Source organism: Mus caroli, chromosome 7, assembly GCF_900094665.2.
Source record: "Mus caroli chromosome 7, CAROLI_EIJ_v1.1, whole genome shotgun sequence".
NCBI classification, from domain to species: domain Eukaryota; kingdom Metazoa; phylum Chordata; class Mammalia; order Rodentia; family Muridae; genus Mus; species Mus caroli.
In genome coordinates, this window is record NC_034576.1 from 51,952,385 (window position 1) to 51,972,000 (window position 19,616).

The window sequence follows — 19,616 nt, forward strand, 5'->3', positions numbered from 1 at the left end:
TTTGTAGACCAGGCTGGCCTCGAACTCAGAAATCCGCCTGCCTCTGCCTCCCAAGTGCTGGGATTAAAGGCGTGCGCCACCACGCCCGGCCCTCAAATTCTATCTCAGTAGCCTTGTGATCTGGGTTCATAACACGCAATCCAAATGTCTGTAGTTTCCAACATTAGCACATAGGAAACAGCCCTGGCCAGAGGCGGCTCTTGTCTTCTCAGCATGCAGCCTGTCTCTTATGGGGTCAAGAGGATGCACCTTGAGCACACCATAGTTATTCTTTTTCCTAGAGGCCACTGGGGTGTAGTATGTGTTGGTTCCCTGCCAAGAAGAAAGAACCCTTACTGCTCTTCCCTCCCTAGAGCTGCTCCATAGAGAAGGGGTAGGACAATGGCTGCCGGGCAGAGCTAGGACTATCTTTGCTCCCCTGCCTTTCACCCGCTCTCTTAGCCCATCCACATCACGTCGTTCACTATTCTAGCAATGCTCTGGGTTGTGACAGGGCAAGGGGTTGGGAGAATGTGAAACCTACCTATGACCCCTGAGTATCCAAGGAAGCCATTCCCAAACACCTGCCTCTGAGATTAGGTAAGTTGTCAGTTTCTCCCAACAGAGAGTGCCCTATGTGGCCAAATGAAAATGTTAAGTGCATTTTAGAAGAGTTTTAATTTCAACAACTTATGATTAAAAATACATTTTATAAATAATTTTTTTCCATAGACTTGATTGAGGAGGGTTGTAAACTCTACAAAAAGACAGACTGCAACAGCAAAGGATTAAAGAAATTACAAAAAAAAAAAATATAGTTATCGCCTCCCTATGTAAAAATACATTATACATCACACAGCATTTCCTTTGTGCAAAAAGTTTGAGCAGGTGCTGTGTTAGGTAAGTCAAACATTTGCTGAAAGGGAAGTAAACTTTAATAAAGTTACTTTGCATAATAATAGAGGCACAGGTGAAAAAATTAATCCCCCCCAGAAGTTAATGTACCTTAGTTCAACATTTTATAGTACTGAAGACTGAATTTGGTCTTGGACAAATGTGTGCACATGTATGGGTGCGTGTGTGTGTGTGTGTGTGTGTGTGTGTGTGTGTATGGGTGGGTGCACTCGCACGTGCATGTGTGTATATCTGCTGTGATATTGAGTAAAAACCCCAAATATTTACAGTATTGTTAAAGGTGGTGTTCTCTCCATCTCTATGTGTATATGGTCTCATTAAATAGCTCTTTAGAAAAATTAAATTAAGCCACCATCTTGTCAATCAGTGGATATCCTCAGTTGAGACTTCCAGTTTGCGCTGTGGGACAAAGAGGGTTCCAAAGGAGGTTCTGTTAGCACCATCGAAATCTGTGTAGGGTGAGCTGGTAGGCTTAGTTGGTCCACCTGGAGTACGGAAGAAATTTTCAGCCACCAACTGGGAGCCTTTGGGTGTCACAGGAACAGGCTGATTGGAGAGAATGAGGGAAAAAGGTATCAGACGCCTGGTGAACCATGCTCCCCAGAAGACTCAAGACCCAGCTAGATGATATCTGGATGGCTGGGAGACTAATATACCCTAGGTGGGCAAGGTGAGCCTCAGTGCATTCCTTTGAACTCTCAATTACTTTGCTAAGAAACAAAACCTCATGACAGCCTAGTAATATGGATTCCTTGGGCATTCTTCTTGGGTCTGAAAGGAAGGGTTGCCCTCAGCCATTCACCCTGTCATAATTAATTCCCTCTCCGATGAAGGAAGGCAAACATGTGCCCTCCCATGACACAAGTAATCAAATTAAATGGCAATCCCAGCAACATGGGAGGCAGAAGAAAAGAATCAGAAGGTCAAGGTCACCTTCAAGTTTTAGGCCTAACACGCAAATCCTCTTACCTGCTGTGCCCCTGTCCCCACGACTGGTTGTCCGTTTAGTTGGCTCTGGCCCAGGACTGGCGAGTCATGGTTGGTGGCCCTCCTTTGCCGAGAGCTCAAGTTATCTGGTATGACGCTAGCTGCTTCTACACGTGGGGATACTGGGACTGTGCCAGCTCCAGGCCCCGGGCTGGCAGACATCTGCACGCCCGGGGAGATGAGTCCCAAGTGCTGCAGGGTAAAGTTTACGATGGCCGAGCTTGGGTTCTGGGCGGGAGCAGGGTGGCCGGAGTTGAGGGCTGGGCTGTTCCCAACAGGTACGGCCGCCATAGATGTTGGGGAGACCATAAGTTTCAGAGGTGTCACATGGAATGGGGGAAAATTCACAGCAGTGAGTTCCGATGATGCCACTGGGATCACACCTGGAAAAGAAAGGGGGCGGGGGGTGACCTCTTAAAGCAGGAAGTCCAGGAAGCTGACATCCTGTAAGTGAACTGCAGGCCAGCTCACATCTTAATACATGATACATGGTATCTACTCACCTGCAATTGGGGAGCCATAGATCCGGTGGTTTGGAGAGGGTGTACCTGAGTTTTCTGTGTTAGACAACATAGAGTCTGGCCCCAGGGATGAGCACTGGGTAAGAGGGATTAGGTATCCTGATGGGAACAGGGGCTACAAAATAAGGAGAAAGCATTTACCTCACACAACATGCACACTAGAAGAACATGGGGTCAGGTACTCCATTTAGTAAAAGGAGTGGCTGAATACAGCCCAAGACCACGTCCGCCCCCACTCTTTTTTTTTTTTTTTGCACAGGCTTCATCAGAATGCAGCCACACCCATTGTATAGGGACTGTTTGTACCCCAACAGGGACAGAGTTGAGTGGGGTACCTCAACAGAAACCTACATCCTAGGGAGCCAAACACATGTGCTAGCTGGCCTTCCAGGTTTTCAGAGCTCCTGCTTTAGACATAAAAGTACTGCACAAGCAGGCTCTTTCTTCTCTTCGTCCCGTGGAAAGCAAACTGAGCCAGAGGCCAAAGCTGACAGGCAGAAAAGCAGCACCAATTGGTACATATTAGAGGCCCAGATGCCAGTAGGCACAAGCCTCCATTGTGGCTGTTGATGTGCCCCCCACCCTGTGCTGGGACGGGGGACTCTGAAAGCGTCTCTTAGAAGCAGAGGTTCCCCTTTCATCCTCCTTCAGTTGCTTCTCTGTTGTCAAAACAACAGCCCACACTTTGATCCCCAGCTTTTGATCGGTCTTTTCCTTGGGAACTAACGGAACTCAGAGTCTATGGCACTGAAAGACTTAAATTGTTTCTTAAGTGCCTGGTATTGTTCAAAGTCATCGGGAGATGGTGCCCTGAAAGATGCAGGGGCCGAGAACCGCTTAATGGCTGGGTTTTGGCATTGTACACAGGGCTGCTAATGTCACTGATAGTTATCCTCTCTGATGGACAAGTTACTGTGATTACCAACTTACTCAATTTCAACAAATTACATTTATAATTCTTTTAGCCTATAATACCATTTCTTGAAGTTAGCAAAATGGATTTTGTTTTTCCTCTTGAATGTCACCTCCTACTGCCTCCTGTACCCCTATCTCCTGATCATTTATCCTGTTTCGTTTTCTCTCTCTTTATGACCTACTATCAGATATGGCTGCATTTATTTGCATACTGACTCCACTCCATCCCTTCAGGTCTGGGTTCTCAGAACATGTCTAATGAATGGATTTAGCACCTGAATCATTTTCTTTTTCTGTTCAGTCCACACTAAAGAGTTAAGATGAATTCAACAGAGAGGAGAACTAGGGGACAGAAGAAATCTAAAACCTCTAATCTGGGGTACCCAGGGAACACCAGGAAACCATAGCAAAATCATACACACACACTGGCCTAGAGAGATTATGGCCCTTCCAGAATACCGAGTCAAGCCAGGGCCAATGTACACCAGGGCCATGCATAAAATAATACATGAGATAGCTGATGACTTGAATGGTTCCTAGGAGGCCATCCTTGGGGAAGATTCCAGACTCAAGCTGCCTCAACAAGCAGTGACATACAATGCCACCCTGCCAATACGGTGTCCTAGAGGGACCACAAAGCCCTTTATACATCTCTTCATGCAACCTAATCCCACAAAAACTGGGGTGAGTACACAGAAGCAGGTATCAAAGGAGGGTGCTGGGTTAGACTTGATCTGGGGCAATTTCTTCTAACCTAGTAGGTGGGAGGGAGGGGTGTGGGGTGTTGGAGAAATAAACTCATGACAGATAAAGAAGAACAAGATGTGGAGAAGGCAAATAGCACAACAGCAGGGGCAAAGGAAGAGACTGAGTTCTGCTTCTGTGCTCGGTTGCATCCCATTAACGACACTTTGTTTCATGGGCCATGGTCCTGTGACTCAAGGGGGACTTCTGAGTAAGACTTTCGCGTCTACAACACACAATGTGTGTAGTCGTCCAGTAACTATTCACTCTTTCCTGATCTAATCTTACCTAAGAAAATCACCTAGAGGGCCAACATCTCTGGAAGCCAAGGCATCCACCGTACCTCTGGGTGGACAAGATCAGCTTGATGGTTCGGCTTACACGGAAAACGTGGGAAATTTGAGGAAGGAAAAGATGGGGTGGGCAAATTCTCTCCCAGCCAACAGATGCCAGGTACATGACTTCAAGCAAACGCTGGGGGATGACTCAGAAGGCATGAGTTACGGGAGGGAGGCCTGTGTATCCCTGCAGTTGTGGTGACAACTGCTTAGAAACTATTTATGACTCCCATGACAGGTGTTTGTGTTCCAGTAATGGGAACGGAGAAAAGGACTTAGGGACAGCCACTTGTGACGCTTTAAAAAGAGAGCAAGTCAGCTTTTCCTCTCAAGGCTTAAAAATGTCCCTGCTGTCATCCTCGTGAGGATTAGCTGCCTGGGACCTCATTTGGATAGGGGATGTTAAGGGATCATTCTTTGTCTTCTGAGAGACAGTTCTTTGCTTTGGTAAACTTCACGAGTCACCAGATTCTTGTGGAGTCAGCCTCGGGATTGCTACAATTTAAAAAGCACCATCCCATTTCAAGCTATACTCACCGTGGGGGTGGGGACGTTCTCAAGCGCTTTCAGGTCCTCTTTAGGTTTCTTTACAGAACTGGGACCACTGTCCTCTGCGGTGATCGTCCTCTTTGTGCCCCGATCTCCGGTCGTCTCCTTGCTTCGATGCTTAGCACCTTGCCTTTCTGGTGCTGGCTGCAAGCTTCCGGTTGTGGTGTCTGTGGCCGTCTTCTCAGCAGGGGCGTCTGTAGGGTCTTTGGATCCAGTAGCATTAGAGGGCTGGGTGGGGCAGACGGTTGGGCTCAGGCCAGGGGGTGGTGTCAACATTTGGGCTTGGGCAGGTTGTAAGTAGATGGCATAGGATGGGCCCGAAGGGGCCTGAGGTAGGATCACAGGCACTGCAGATGACAATGGGCTAGGGATCAGGGGGACCACGCCCAGGGGCTGGATAAGGGACGGTGCAAGCAGCTCTAGCTCAGTGTTCACTGTAGGGTCCAGGGGAGCCAGTGGTTTATAGTGCCCAGATCTTGCTAGGTTTACTTTCACTTTCTTCCTGGGTTCACTGAAAGAGAAGATTTATGGAACATCATGGAGCCACACTGCTCCTAAGTATTCTTGTCTGGATGTGTGTGAACATACAGGCACTGGAGGCCAAAGGTTGACATGAGACGTCTTCCTTAGTGATTTTCATCTTTTCAGGGAGCCTGGAGGTCATCAGTTTAGATGGACTGGCCAGCCAATGAGCTCCGGGAATCCTTCAGTGGCCACAGTGGGATTAAAGATGGGTGCTGTTATCAGTTTAGCTGTGGCGGCTGGGGTAATGAGTTCGAGGGAGCCTCTAGCTGCGGCCACACCTTCACTGTGTGATTAAAGACGGGTGCTGCCATGCCAGGCCTTTTATGTGGGCATCAGGGATCTCAGCTCAGCTCCTCACGTTTGAGCCCCAGGTACCTTACCTACTGAACCGTTTGCCAATCCCCGCATCCTACCACTTTTTGCCCCAGTTAAAGCCACACTTTCATGACAACAGCAACAGCTTTTTGGTCTGTTTTGGCTAAGGACAGATACTGTAAAGACTCTCTCTCTCCAGTTTCCAAGTGTCTAAGACCACACTGAGATGGCAATACATGTCCTTTCCAGCCACACTGCCAGCCTACCTTGACTGCTCTTCCAACTGCATCTTGCAAATAGCGGCAAGCTGAGCCATTTTGTTCGGGATGGGTGGAGAATTTTGAGAACTCTCAGCTGGTAAAATAGAGAAGGGAGAGGATGGTCAAAGGCAAAGATTGAGTAGTCACTCGAAAGAAAACTCGGGCATCCAGGGACCAGAAAGCATGCATCCGCCACCTAGACGTACTGCAGGTAAACCCCACAAAGCACTTTTTATCTTTTGTGTGCGAGCGATCAAGTAGGCTGATAGGAAGTGCTCCTGAGTGGGGCCCTGGCCTTCCAGGGAAACGTACCTTTGCTGCTCTTGACAGGGCTGCTGGGAGCAGAACTGATCTTCCTCCGATCACTTTCTATGCTCTTTACCAACTTGATGAGGGACGGGTGTCGAGTGAAGCTGGGTTTCCCCCGAGTAGAGAAGAGGTTTTTGGCACAGTTCTCTTTTGCAGACTGCTCGGCCTTTAAGGAGGCAGGAAGAGGCATGATGGGGCTGGAGCCTGAAACGGAAAAAGCCACTGTGTGAAAGCACAGTTGACCCTGCTTCCCTGTCACAGAGGAAATCAAAATGCAGCAAAAGGTAACGGCGTAGGGTGCCCACGGTGTGCTCCTGCTCTCAACGTTCTGCACCGGGAACCTAGCAGTTAGAGACGGTTCTTCATGCTCCGTCTCTGACATTGCACTGTGCAGCTGGTCCTCCACATCTGAGGAGGACGTGTCCCAGAATGTCTCTTACATGCCAAGAGTTGCAGAAGCACAAGCCCCTCACGTACAGTGGCATAGAAGCTAAACACAGCCTCCAGTCTATGCTGAGTCTTCTCTTCGTTACTTGAAATACCTAACATAATGCCCATGTTTACCAAGAGTTGTCACAGCATATTCTTTAGGGAGCAGTGACCGGGAAGACATCTGCACACATTCAGTACAGACCAAAGCAATGTTTTCATTCTATGGTTGAACCCTTCAATATTAAACAGGTGGCTATGGAGATCGGACTGTATTTCAAGACCAGAGAAATGCCGGAGTGCATTCACTATTGATTTTCCTCTCTTGTAGTATATAAAGTCTTGCTTACTTTCTCATCAGGGGAATGTGAGAGCTGGTGGAAGCTGGTGACCCTCGTGCCTGCGCCACTTGGGAGGCCCCTCTTCAGAAATGCATCCCACAATAGATCTACGAGCACAGCCACAGAAGACACTGGCCAAGCATAAACGTTAATGAAAATATTGTGGCCCTGGGTTTAGCAGTCGTCACTATTGCTCCAGAGCCTTCATTCCAAATTCCTGCTCCAAAGGACCTCTCCCTGCAAGTGCGCCCAAAGTCATGGTAGCCACCTTTTGTGGGAGTGTTCATCTTGCACTGTTTTTCCAATTATCTACATATAGTCTTCCCACGTGTGGGGCTATGTAGGGAGGAGGGGAGAGAATCCCTCTAGATTTAAAAGACAAACAATAAATAAAAACAACAACAACAAAAGCATACATACCACTGTTGTTTGGGCTGATTTCTGGGCCCGTCCATTTAAAAGCTGGCTTTCGACCTCTTTCTTCTGTAACATGGACTTTCTTGATAAGATCCAAGCTACTCAGGACATTAGCAATGTCATACAGCCTCCTAATTTTTGCTGGGGGGTGGGGGAGGGGGTGAAAAAAGCATGTATAGCATTAAATAGAATAATGAAAGACCACAGGATTTTGTCTCCTAAGAAAGTCAGGTGTATCCAAGAGCTACCTGCCAGCACCAGGCAGAAACTCCTGACTCATTTCAAGTTAGTCTAACAATAACTATAATATGATATATATACAACAACTATAGCTTCTAGCAACACTGCTTGAATTAAAACAAAACAAAACAAAACAGAAAAAGAGTTTTACATTTTTCAGGAGTGTCTGCTGGTCCTGAGTTTTGAAAGAGCGGTGGTAACTAGGTTCCTGTTGGAAGTAACTGGATGAGATGATCTGTTTGTGAAATGTCATGTTCCTAGGTGTCTTCTCATGAGTCAGAACGGGAAGAATCAGAAATGGAGCAGTTGGAAATGTATGGCTTTTCTAACCATGATAGTTTATAATGAGATTTACACAGTATTATAAGCTTGCAAAGTTCTATACCACAAACATATATACTAACCCTGCAAAATATGCAAAGACTCTACACACCTCCCTGATCTTGAAACACTTTGCCTTTAACAAGTCTGCCCTTGTGTCAGTGTTCAGAGTACGGAGTTACAAACTGAGTCTCCTGCTTCACAGCCCTGCTCTGTGTTTATTCCCCCAAGGATTTGGCAAATGACACATTTGTAGTTCCTGGAACAGCTTCCAAGGCTGTGACTGACCAGTGGCAGCGTGGAGCTGAAAAGCCCTGGTGATTCAGAAAAGCAGAGGACCCATTGGCAGTATCAAGATGCGTCTCCTCAAATTACACTTTTTCCAAGCACTGACAGTATTAGTGCCTTACTCTCTACTTAATTCTGTCTTGTGGATGAACTATCAACCCAGGGATGTCTTAACTTACTTCTACACACTATCCAGAGCTTTACAGGATATGGCATCTCAGGGCAAAGGCCCAGACAATCTACAAGCTCTCGGGACAGCTCTGCCTTATTGATTCCCCCAGTAGCTATGTCTGCATCATCTTCCTGTGGATACAAGCATGTGGAAGGATGCTCATGCCTGTCTACTCGGCTCCTTTCCACACCTTTTCTGTGGAGGTTCCTTCAATGCCCGCCACAACCATGCAAAGAGAGAGCTGGTTCGGAGCCAGCTGAATTCACAGCAGCCGTCTGTCTAGAACTCCTTCAAAGTGGCAAGCCATCTGTGTTGCAAGACCATCAGGGGACAATTTAGTGAAGATGACTTCTACCCTCACGTATCAGCATTAGTAGAGGGATGAGGTCCAGAAGCTGGACCTACATTACAACGGATTGCTCATTTGAGTCGTGGGAGCTTCTAACCACATCAAATGGGGACAGTCACAGTGTCAGGTGGCACTAAAGCACCAGACCATAAGAAGGTTCTATGTCTTGCTGAATTCCACCGGTTAGCGGTAGCCTCACTGGAGGGGTGGGGATGAGGTAGGCGGGCAGAGATCAAATATAGACGTGTACCCAGAAATCTGCTCGGTGCCCGATCAAACGGTTAAGTGGAGTTCTGTTGTTCACGAATGGTTCCCAGGCCTCCCGGGCAGTTGTGACACTTACTTTTATACTTGCTTTTATCCAGATCTTCCACGTGGTCTTCCCCAATTAAAATCTTGGCAGCAATTTCCAGGCTCACTATCTGAGGCGTCGACACCAAGAACAGCATCACAAACTTCTGGCTCATCACTCGTAAGGACTTGTCTTTGCGGCTGTTTACAGAAGCTTTGGAGAAGAACGGGGATTAGGGAATTAACATTCAAGGAGGCAAAGTAACAAGCCTTAAAAATAGCACCACTGGACCATATAGCCAACAGCTGCAGTGGTGGCTGGGCATGGCGGCACACACCCAAATCCTTAGTACTGGGGGAGCAGAGTGAGAGGACCATCAGGAACTCAAGGCCAGACTCGGGTACAGAGACACCCGTCTCATCAAACCAAACCCAACCCCAAACACAAGCTATGGCAGTGCCGAATAGCCGCCGGAGTCTCCGTGGCATCTTTTTTTTGCAACCTGCAAGGAGCACCATGCAATATCGCCTCTCACCTGCCCGGAATTCCACTCCAGGGAGTTCTACGAAGCACATGTCTGAATGCCCATTCTGGCCAGTGTGTGACTTGATCACGTGGTCCTCTATGCCACAGCTCTTGATAAAATCAAACTCTTGCTCATATTCTTTCCTTTTGATCATCATGATCTGCTCAGCGTACTTGTTCTCTTCCCCGACACTCTTCAGCGTCCCGAGGGTTTTGGTGAGGTTGTGCCGGCCATGCCAAGTGTACCTGTTTTTGGCAAGGCGGCTCACCATGTGCAGGCTCTCTAGGACATTCACAATGTCATAAATCCGCCGACGTTCAACATCTGCCAAGAAGGCACAGACTTTTCACTGTGTGTTCGCAATGGAGTAACTCTTCCTACTAGTCAGCAGGGACAGCTGAATAATGCAGTAATACAGTACACACCACAAGCACTGTAGAGGGGAGAAAGGCGTGGCTCTCTCACAGAACCGAGCTCATTTAAATTACAGTCACCGTCTACGGAGGGATCTAGATTGTATCATCCAGGACAATTGTATTCTAATGCGCGTGGTGACCATTGTTACCTGTATTTTACTGTTGAAGGCATAGAAGTTCAGACTTGCCTCAATGATAGCTGGGAAGTGGGAAGACAAGCCTCTAATAGTCTAACTGCCACAATTTTGAGCCCATTCCTTTATTCCCCTCCTACTACCCACGTCTACCTGCCACAATCATATCACAGGCACAAAGTGCTGAGATTTAGGGAGGGAGAGATGGCTTAATGGTTAAGAGCGCTTGCTGCTCTACCAGAAGACCAGAGTTCAGTTCCTACTACCACAGTGGGCGGCTCACAGCCACTTGTAACTCCAGCTACAAGGGATTCAACATTTTTTTCTGGTCTCCAAGACCAAACACACGCGCGCACACACACACACACACACACACACTTCGTTTAAAACTGCTGAGATTTCAAAAAAGCATAAAACCCATGATGTCATTTCTTAGAAACCAAAATGAAAGAACAGAAAGTTACATTTCTTTGGGATCTAATTTGGTCCACGTTCTACCTAGCACCAGTGATGCCAAGATTAGCAGTTCTACGGCTCTTGTACATCCAGAGAGGGTTTCAGTGTTCTGCATGGTGAGGTTCTGCTTATTTCAGAAATGTACCTTTACTATTGATTCCATTTCATTCCGGGACAGGATCTATCCTTTCTGGAAATGTGCTTAATAGAGCTCCCCCTAGTGGCTTCTTGCTGTTCCTGGTGACTTCCAGTTGAGAACCAGCATAAAGGGTTCTTTCCTGGGTTGTTCCTCGCCCCCCCCCCCCCCCACACACACACACCAGGAGCCCTTCCCCACCAGTTCTCACAGGCCTCTGCTTCTCTTCTTACAAGACCTGGACTGGATGTCTGCATTAGAGCCAGGCCTGATCTGAGCCTTTAGTTTATGGTCAGAAAGCACTGCTCCCACATGCCTGGCCCTTTTATGATGTTCTAGATAACCCGCCCCTTTTCTGTAACATATATTGCCTAACTCGCATATGTCCTTTGCTTGGTAACCATTGTTCTACTGAAGATAGGTTCAAATTTTTACAGATCTATACAAGCTCCTGCACACACACACACACACACACACACACAAAACACCTAGCCAGACAGAGTGTATATGAAGAACAGGTGGATCCAAGCAGTGTATTAATGTTCCTGCTTAGAAAGGCAGTCTTTTTCTTTATGGAGTGAAACTACACATTAAATCACTATCCTGCATATACTGCAAAGTTGAATTGGTGAGCCCCAGGTCCCAGTGAGATTCCTTGTTCTCAGAAACCAAGGTCTCTGAAAGATATCCAAAGTTGGCCTCTGGCCCTGTGCACACAGGAACACACATAGTCACCCATACTTACACATGCACACAAAAACGTATTTTAATGACCGCAAAGCTACTTTTTATCTGCTAGCCTCCTTTCCTGCTCTAGAATTAGGTCTTTAACAAGTGGTAAAGAGAGGACACCCATAATTTATGCCAAAGTCAGAATAGCTGCCTAACCCATCCTCAGTCTCAAATGGCAGAGAGGCAGATCTTCCCTTTATGCAACTGTGGATACACTAGTAGGGTCAAGGTGAATGCCAGAGCTGCAGCTGTTTGTGAAACAAGTCATAAAACACCATTTCCTTCCTGTGCAGCTTCAGGGACAACTCGAACCCAGAAACTCTCCATCGGCATTTGTTTGCTTCTAAGACTGAGTTATGCTCAAATTGACAGGACTTGTGAGGCTTTGAATTCCCACACGGTCTTATCTGAATCTGTGATAAGTGTGACTATATGAGCTCAGATCCAAAAGAGTTAAGTCCACAGACTCACACTAATCATTAACCATCCTGGCAACTGGCATACGTACTGAGCTCCTCGGCCACCTCATCCAGGCAGATGTCGTTATTCACAGCAGGGTTGGGGTACTTGGGGTACCGCGCTAAGAATTTGTGGCATAGCAACCCCAAGCTCTTCTCCTTCCGACTCGGCTGGGATTTCTCAAACTCGTCTCCAGATAAGTGTTCCTGCAGAGGGAAAGGTAAATAATGTCTCATTCTGGAATAAAGCATGACAGATTTATTGGGGGGCCTCTGTGCTAGATGACTAACTCCTCTTACCCCCCCCCCCACACACACACACACACACACACACACGCGGGCGCGGTTTGAACAGCTGCAACAAAGTGGGAGGGGAATAAGAATGGTCTTAAAGCCTGGGATGAAGCTCACTCATAGAGCACAATTCCCGGTGTTGTGCTGCAAAGCTACAAACTCTTCCCATGTTCAGCAGGTCAACAGCAGCCTTCCAACAGCTCCGGGCTCCACACTGACCGTCCCTTCCTCCACAAGGCCCCAGACGCCACCCAGTCCCCCCTGTAAACCTACGTGCAAACAGTCTCTAGCTTCAGGTAACGCACTTTGGTTGTCAGACAGGCCCCTTTTCTGATCTCGACTTCGGATCTCTGGGCTCACGGCGCTGATAAGCATTTTCAGGTTGGCTGTGGGTGTCCATGGCTCTCCTTGGGAGACTTCCTTGGGCTTGGTTGGTGTGGTTACAGGGCCCAAATCAGGCTGGATCTCAGCCAACACCATGTTGGCCTTCGAGGACGTATGCAGGGGGCTTTTCATCAGTCCCCTTTTATGTGGCTCAGAAAAGAGGTTTTCCTGGTTTAGAAGGAATTAATAACTGAGTTCATTGTAAAACAGAACCTATCAGAAAGTTTTCTGCCTTTCATATTGACCAAATAGGTTAAGAATATCACAGTGATCTCTTGATAGTATTTTCCTTTTTTGCTTGAGACAAGGTCTCACTATACATTCCAACCAGTCTGGAACTTACTATGTAGTAACAAGCTGACCCTAAATTAACAACCCTCCTGCCTCTGCCTCTGTTGTGATTACAGGCATGTTCCTTGCTACTACGGTAAATTTAATAGTTAAACTTCCCACTTTTAACTTGGTGGATACTATGGATCTAAATGTCTTCACCATGTGATCTAAGAATTCACATTAATAAATAAATAACATTAACTACAGGTTTTATTTTTAAATTCTATTTTGAGAAAGGAGGGCTGTAAAGATAGTTTAGAGCTCAATCCCTTCCCTTTCCTTCCTAGAACCAATCACTCTAAGTAACTGATTACTTCTAAATTCCTACTAATGAGACATCAAGTAAAGGCTTTCAGGACCCACACCAGGCTCCACCCAGTGGAGTGGCTGTGAGCACTGGTTGCTCATTGGCATACCGGGAACAGGCTCAAGCAGCCAAGGTGAGGGTGCCCTTATGGTTAGGGCCTCCCACCTACCAGCAGGACTTCTGACCAGAAAAATCTGCTTTCAACATCAACGCTTGAAGCACAGATGAAGAAAATGGGACCAAGGGAAGTAATAAGGTTAGCCATTTAAGGCCTCAGAGCTAGTTCCTGCTATGGTAAGTTAGCACTTACCTACACTGGTAAGTTAATAGCAATTCATACTGAGAGTAGAGACTGGGCCCTCTTCACTTTTAGACACCAGACAGTGCACCATTCTTAAAGAAAGGGATTTGGAAGGCAACAACTCAGAGAACAGAGATACACTGTTTCCTCAGTCACTTTGGGAGCCTGGGTTAACAATCCTCTATTACAACCATGAAACTAAGGGCTCATCAAGTGCTCTTCCAGTGTGTATTTCTGCTGAATCTGCTACTTAGCAGAAGAGGATTCGAGGCACAGGGAGGTCACATGGGGCTGGCACCGGAATTTTCAGTTCAGTATGGTGCCCTCAGGAGGTGCTGATCCAAGGATGGGGTTTCAGTGAACACTGCCAAGGACAGCATTGAGCTAACATCTAAATGCTTCCAGGAGATTTGTCAGGAACAGCATTTGGAGGCCCAGTAGGTAAAAGGGCTGACATTTTAAAATGTTATCTTACAAAGAAATCCAATATCAAATTATGACCTTTCTGAATTCCAATGGTTCATGTAAATAACATATACATATTTTTTTAAGGACAACAAAAAAACCCAAAGCTTTTTCCATATATATGAAATTTATACTAAACTTTTGAAACAAAAAGGTTACTTTAAGCTTGGACAACCCTATTCCTCTTCAAAAATTAATATTTCCTTCTGGATTTCTGTAAAAGTTAACAAAAGGATACAGCATTCATGACTATCAAACAAAAAATTTAAGGAAAACTTATTAACGAAAAACTCAGGATGATACTTCATTTGACATTGCAACAGTATAGACTGAACTTTAAAAATACCTTTTGGTTCTCCATTTTGTCAATTCCTCATACATTTAGTGTGTCTTTAAAAACGAAAAATCTGAAGTTCCTCCCCAAGTTCCAGTGGTTTAAGTAGTCCAATCGATTAAAGTTTTTTACTATCCTTAAAAGGAAAAAAAGTAAAGCGAGAATTAAGAGCTGATGAAAATGATTCACGTACACAAGAGCCCCCGGAAACAAACAAAAAAATGACAAACCAGGTTTATTTTTGCCTCGAGGACAGACAGCGCCTCTAGGCAGACCGCGCCAACAGACAGCAGTAAATTCCTCCATCAAACCCTTCTGTCACGAGACTTCAAGCAAACACAGAATCTGCAGTGACAGTCCTCTCTCAGGTTCAGAGATGGCTGTAGCAAGCACCCACCTGTGCACTGATCCGGGCTGCGGACAGAGCGCACGAGCCCGGGTTCCGATGGAGCACGCACCGAGCCTGCATCGGGGGAGATGCTGAAGTTTCTCGCCTAACACACACGTGCACAGGCTCAGAAGGAAGGACTTGTGAAGTGGCTTGAGAACAACCCTCCAATTCAGCCTCTGCGCTCTAAGCGCACGACCGGGCATTTACAGAGAGCTTTGGGATTTTGACCCCCTTTTTCAGGCTTCTTTCAATACACGAAGTACTGGGGCGAGGGAAGGGTTCCCTAGGTGCCGAAATCACCGCGATGCCAAAGCGCACCGTAAGCTGTGCTCCGGGTCCCAGGTACAGTCCCCTGCAGTAGCCCGCGTCCGGCCCGGCACAAGCACTGGCTCCTCCTCCCCGCCAACTGCACCGCCCCCGGGGGCCGCCAGACAGCATCTCACGGTTTCCAGGGCGACGGCTCCGAGCCAATCAGTAAGCCCGGCGAAGGCCCGCGATTGGCTAGAGGTCCCCAAGGCGGGGCCGGACCTTCCGCCTTCGATTTAAAAATTTGGCGCGGAAAGCGGGACCGTAGCTGGCACCGCCCCCGAGTGCGCGGGGCTGGAGCGCGGGCGAGCCCCTCCCCCGCCCTCTGCGCGGGAGCTCGGCTCCTCCCCACGGGCCCCGGCTGGGCGGGAGGCGGGAAACGGCCGCCTTCACCCTGGCCTTCCCGGGATCCCACAACCCCACCGCGACAGTCTGCTTCCCGCTCACCTGTCAATCCTCCTTCAGAGCTGACGGTCCGGGGTGGCCCCGAATCCTGGCTGCGCGTCTCAGGGAGCCAGCGCGTCTCAGGGAGACTCGCTTAGCCCCGCCGCGCAGAGGTGGGTGCCGGGGGCGCCACCGGGGCCGGGGCTGGGGGGGCCGGCGGGCGGGCCGCGGGAGCGTGGCCGTCCAGGAGCAGTCCAGCCCCCGATTTGAAATTAACCCGCTCCCGGCGCGAGCCGCTCCCGCGGGCGCGGAGCCTCCCCTCCCCCACGCCCGCTTTCCCGGCCCGGGGCCCCGCGCGCCAATCCGCGCCTCTGCACTGCCGCCGCGGCGAATCAGACTGTAGGCACCACCCTCCGACCCCGCCTACAACCAGACTTGGGGAAAAGTCCTCAAAAACTTTAACTTTTTTTTCCTTTTCTTTTCTTTCCTTTTTTTTTCTTTTTGCAAACACCCTTTATCCGAGATCGAAGTTGGGGGATGAAATTTGGCTGATCCAGAACTGGCTGGCTGGGACTCGAGGGCTCCCCGCCATCCCCAGCTTGGGGCCACGTCAACCGGGTCTGCTCACCTGCCCTCTGGACCCTAGCGACACCGTTCCCTCTGCGACCCTTTGCATGACTGCTTAGCAGCTTCTGCCCCACGGTTTCCAGAAAGAAACGTGTGAGGAGGAAAGAGCTTCGTTGTCCGAAGCCCAAGGATGCGGGGCGTTGGCCGATCTCTGAACACGCAGGTGTGGGAGGAGGGAGAGAAACTCAGAAAACCCGCCAAGCCTGTCCCCAGTGTCCTGCATCTGCCGATCCCCTCTTTGCTCTTTCCCGCTTTTCTTCCTTTTCCTTTTATGAGCCTCTGACATCGGCCTGGTATATCGAACAGGTCAAGGGAATTTTAGAGTTAGGAGACCATCTCGTCCAAAACCCTCATTTTGCAGAAGTCGAAAAAGAAGCTCGGCACCCCAACTCTGCCTTTCCGTGCTCGAGTTCTTTTGCACCCGCCTTTGCCTTGTAACATTTCCCCTTTTCTAATCACTCTGGGATCGCCCGGACCGCATGTTGCCCAACACGCTTACATCTAAGATTGTGGTTTGGGCTCTTCCTGCTTTTATCTTTGTATCTTCAGCCTCTAGAAGGACTCGGGGCCACGCAGTCCAAGTTCCATCACTGAGCTTGGCCATCAGTAAATAACCGTCACTGACTCCAAGGGAGATACTGTGTTTTCCTGGCGGTGGTTAGGGCGTGGATGCCATAACACCACCCGGGATCCAGGTGCAAAGGGAATGCACACTGGGCGGAGCCCATCACCCATCACCCTGGGTGATGAGCCAGGGTCTTCTTCCTGAGGGTGGCTTCCAAGATGCTGCCACATCTTTGTGTCTCTCTGTTCAGTTCTAGTAGCTATCAGAAGCTCCGTTGCTCAGGGTCACCCAAGTGTTCCTCAAGACCAGGATTGGACCTGAATGTTCACGTGCTGTACACAAGGGGCTGGCTGGCTGTAGCATCGGATGTAAAATAAAAATCCGTCATGAGGCAGGACAGGATGCTTACAGAACAGATAAATCTTTACTGAGCAGGGACTAAGTTTAAATATATCACCAAGAAGTCGTGTGTGGGCTTCTGTCTAAGCCACTGTCTGTCAGGCTACTTGTCAAATTTTTCACCTGTCAGTGCTTAGCGCTCCAAAGGATTGAATGATGCCCAGCTTATATCCAGAGCCAGAATTCAGGACCTCTACCCTACCCCCAAGCCCCCACCCCTTGCCACTTCTTATATCCTCATGCCTTGCCTCAGAAAATTCTCAGGACAGCAAAGTCAGTGACTTGTAGTCCAGGTCACAGTCATTTCAAGCCCTCCCTCAACATGGAAGAAAGGGTGGGATACATCATTTTTGTTTAGTGGTGGCTTCCCTGTCAGTTGTAATCAAAGTCGTGGAACAGAATGAAAAAATGGTGCTTCGAAGAGAGGTTTGAAGTCTTGACGCTGTCAGTCATGAGACCTTGAAAAGGAAGCAAGAATCTTGGGATTTAGCTCAGGGCAGAGGGATTACTTAACAGGCTCAAGGCCCCAGGGGTCATCTCCAGCATCATACACAAGTATATAGTGCGTCAATTTGAAGTTTGGCATGATGTTAAAGGAAAGATGACCACAGAATACCTTCATGCTTACTGTGCAAAGAAGGGGTCGGAGGACAAGCTTGAAGTCACTTTTCCCTTCAAATCTTATTTTTTTGTTATTGATTATATAACCCAAGAAGATTTCCATGCCTTTGTGTCTGGTCATAGGAGTTGCACCATAGCTCATATCTCACTGAGCTGGGCCAGTTTTTCCACGCCACTGTCACTCTTCTGTGTTGTACAACTCAGAAGATTGTGTGACAGATTCAACAATAAATATTATGAAAAAAAGATATCAAAGGTAGGGGGATGATGGATGTCATCTGAGGTACTTAGATTCAAAGGTAACCTTAGGGGTTTCTGAATCGTGTCCCTTCCCATAATCATGGGTGGGAGAGGGCCAGGCAAGTCCTCCCCCATGGCCAGGATAGGATGAGAGGCTAAGGAAATGTTTTTCTATTGGTGGGTTCTCTTTTTCACAGTCCCTTCCTCCCAGGTCCTTCAGTGACTAGCTGTATGTCTGTCCGGCTTCCTTTAGAGATTGGATTTTAGCCTTTGCCATATGCATTGGCATATCCACCCAAAACCAGCTGTTGGGAGCATTAAATCATACCAATCACCACAGCTGTTCACAACCAGACCTCAGCCCTCCCTTGTCCCTGGAACAAAAATGGTTACTCTGTGAATAAGTGGTATCAGACTCAAATTGAAAGTGTTTTAAGACGATGAACAGTAGAGCAAGGGACCTAGGAGATGGGACAGCTGGCACTGGTCCTGGGCTTGCTGGCTGTGGAAGCAGGACTTGGTCAGAGCTTGCCCTAGCTAGAGCTGAAAACCTGCCTGTTATACTGTGGGCAGCTCCTCCCTGAGCCTGGGCACATATCTGCAGCTAGGGACTCGGCTGCAGCAGCTGCCATTGTTGCTGTTTATTGAGCAATTACTGCCCCTGCAGTTTTAAGATGCCTTGAGGAAACAACATAAAATTCTAAAGGGCCCTTTTTTACAGAAGTGGAGTCTGAATTCTATCATTGTATGAATGTGCATAGAATCTAAAACAGTTATAGAACTGAGGTCACGTCCTCTTGTGCTTCTCAGGAGGGTGGAAGGACACGGCAGAAGTCCAGTTCCAGGACACGGCAGAAGTATGTGTACAGGTTCTGGGGAGTAGGGGTGGGGATTGGCCACACACAAACAAATTCCTAACCAGGGCATAATCCCCGTTACCTCCCTGATGAGCCACTGCTGCGTTTTGCTTAAAGTGTGGAAGCATGGTGGGAGGATCATCTGTGTGGATCCCCTCCAGCCAGATGCCTCACATCCTGTTGAGTACAGAATCCCTATCCTGGTAGTTGCCCTTCTACTATGGACTCCTCCCTCTGGCCCCACCGTGTGCTCCCAGAGAACAGGAGAGAGAGGACTTTGTCCTCACTTGGTCTTCCCAGCATCTCGGTGAACACTGATTGGTCCACTGATTGGTTCTACCTTAGCAGGTTATGGTTATCCTACCAAGTAGCAAGGATGCTTTTCTCCCCGCCTGAAGTGTCAAGTGCAATTGTGAACACACACCAAGTGCTCAGTAAAGTGAGAAAAGTGACTCTCATAATGACCAGATTAAAAATGAGACAGAGAGAGAGAGAGAGAGAGAGAGAGAGAGAGAGAGAGAGAGAGAGAGAGAGAGAGAGAGAGAATCCACGGGAGCACACGAACACCTCAGCTAGTTGTTCACTCACTAAAATGTATCTAAACATCTTGCCCTGAAACTGGGACCTGTATTCAGCGTCAACTTCAGAATGAACTGGCTCCCCTTGGATCCTAACACTAGATCCAGCTCCAGTTACTCACTGGCCTTCCCTTTCTCATTTCTTTTCCAGGGATGTGAACCTGTT

At 48.1% G+C, this 19,616-nt stretch overlaps 1 protein-coding gene across 1 annotated transcript; it reads right to left on the reverse strand.

Annotated features, from left to right (window-relative positions):
- Window positions 1–638: 638 nt before the first annotated feature.
- On the reverse strand, window positions 639–15,260 carry E2f8 (E2F transcription factor 8). Its single transcript, XM_021167356.1, has 13 exons — window positions 14,880–15,260; window positions 14,495–14,618; window positions 12,632–12,910; window positions 12,115–12,271; window positions 9,742–10,056; window positions 9,258–9,419; window positions 7,548–7,685; window positions 6,361–6,561; window positions 6,055–6,142; window positions 4,937–5,459; window positions 2,385–2,517; window positions 1,864–2,264; window positions 639–1,440 (listed from the first exon to the last, which is right to left on the reverse strand). Exons 2-13 carry the CDS (start codon window positions 14,507–14,509, stop codon window positions 1,258–1,260), a joined length of 2,595 nt encoding a protein of 864 aa, XP_021023015.1. The 5' UTR covers window positions 14,510–14,618; window positions 14,880–15,260; the 3' UTR covers window positions 639–1,257.
- Between the last annotated feature and the right edge of the window lie 4,356 nt (window positions 15,261–19,616).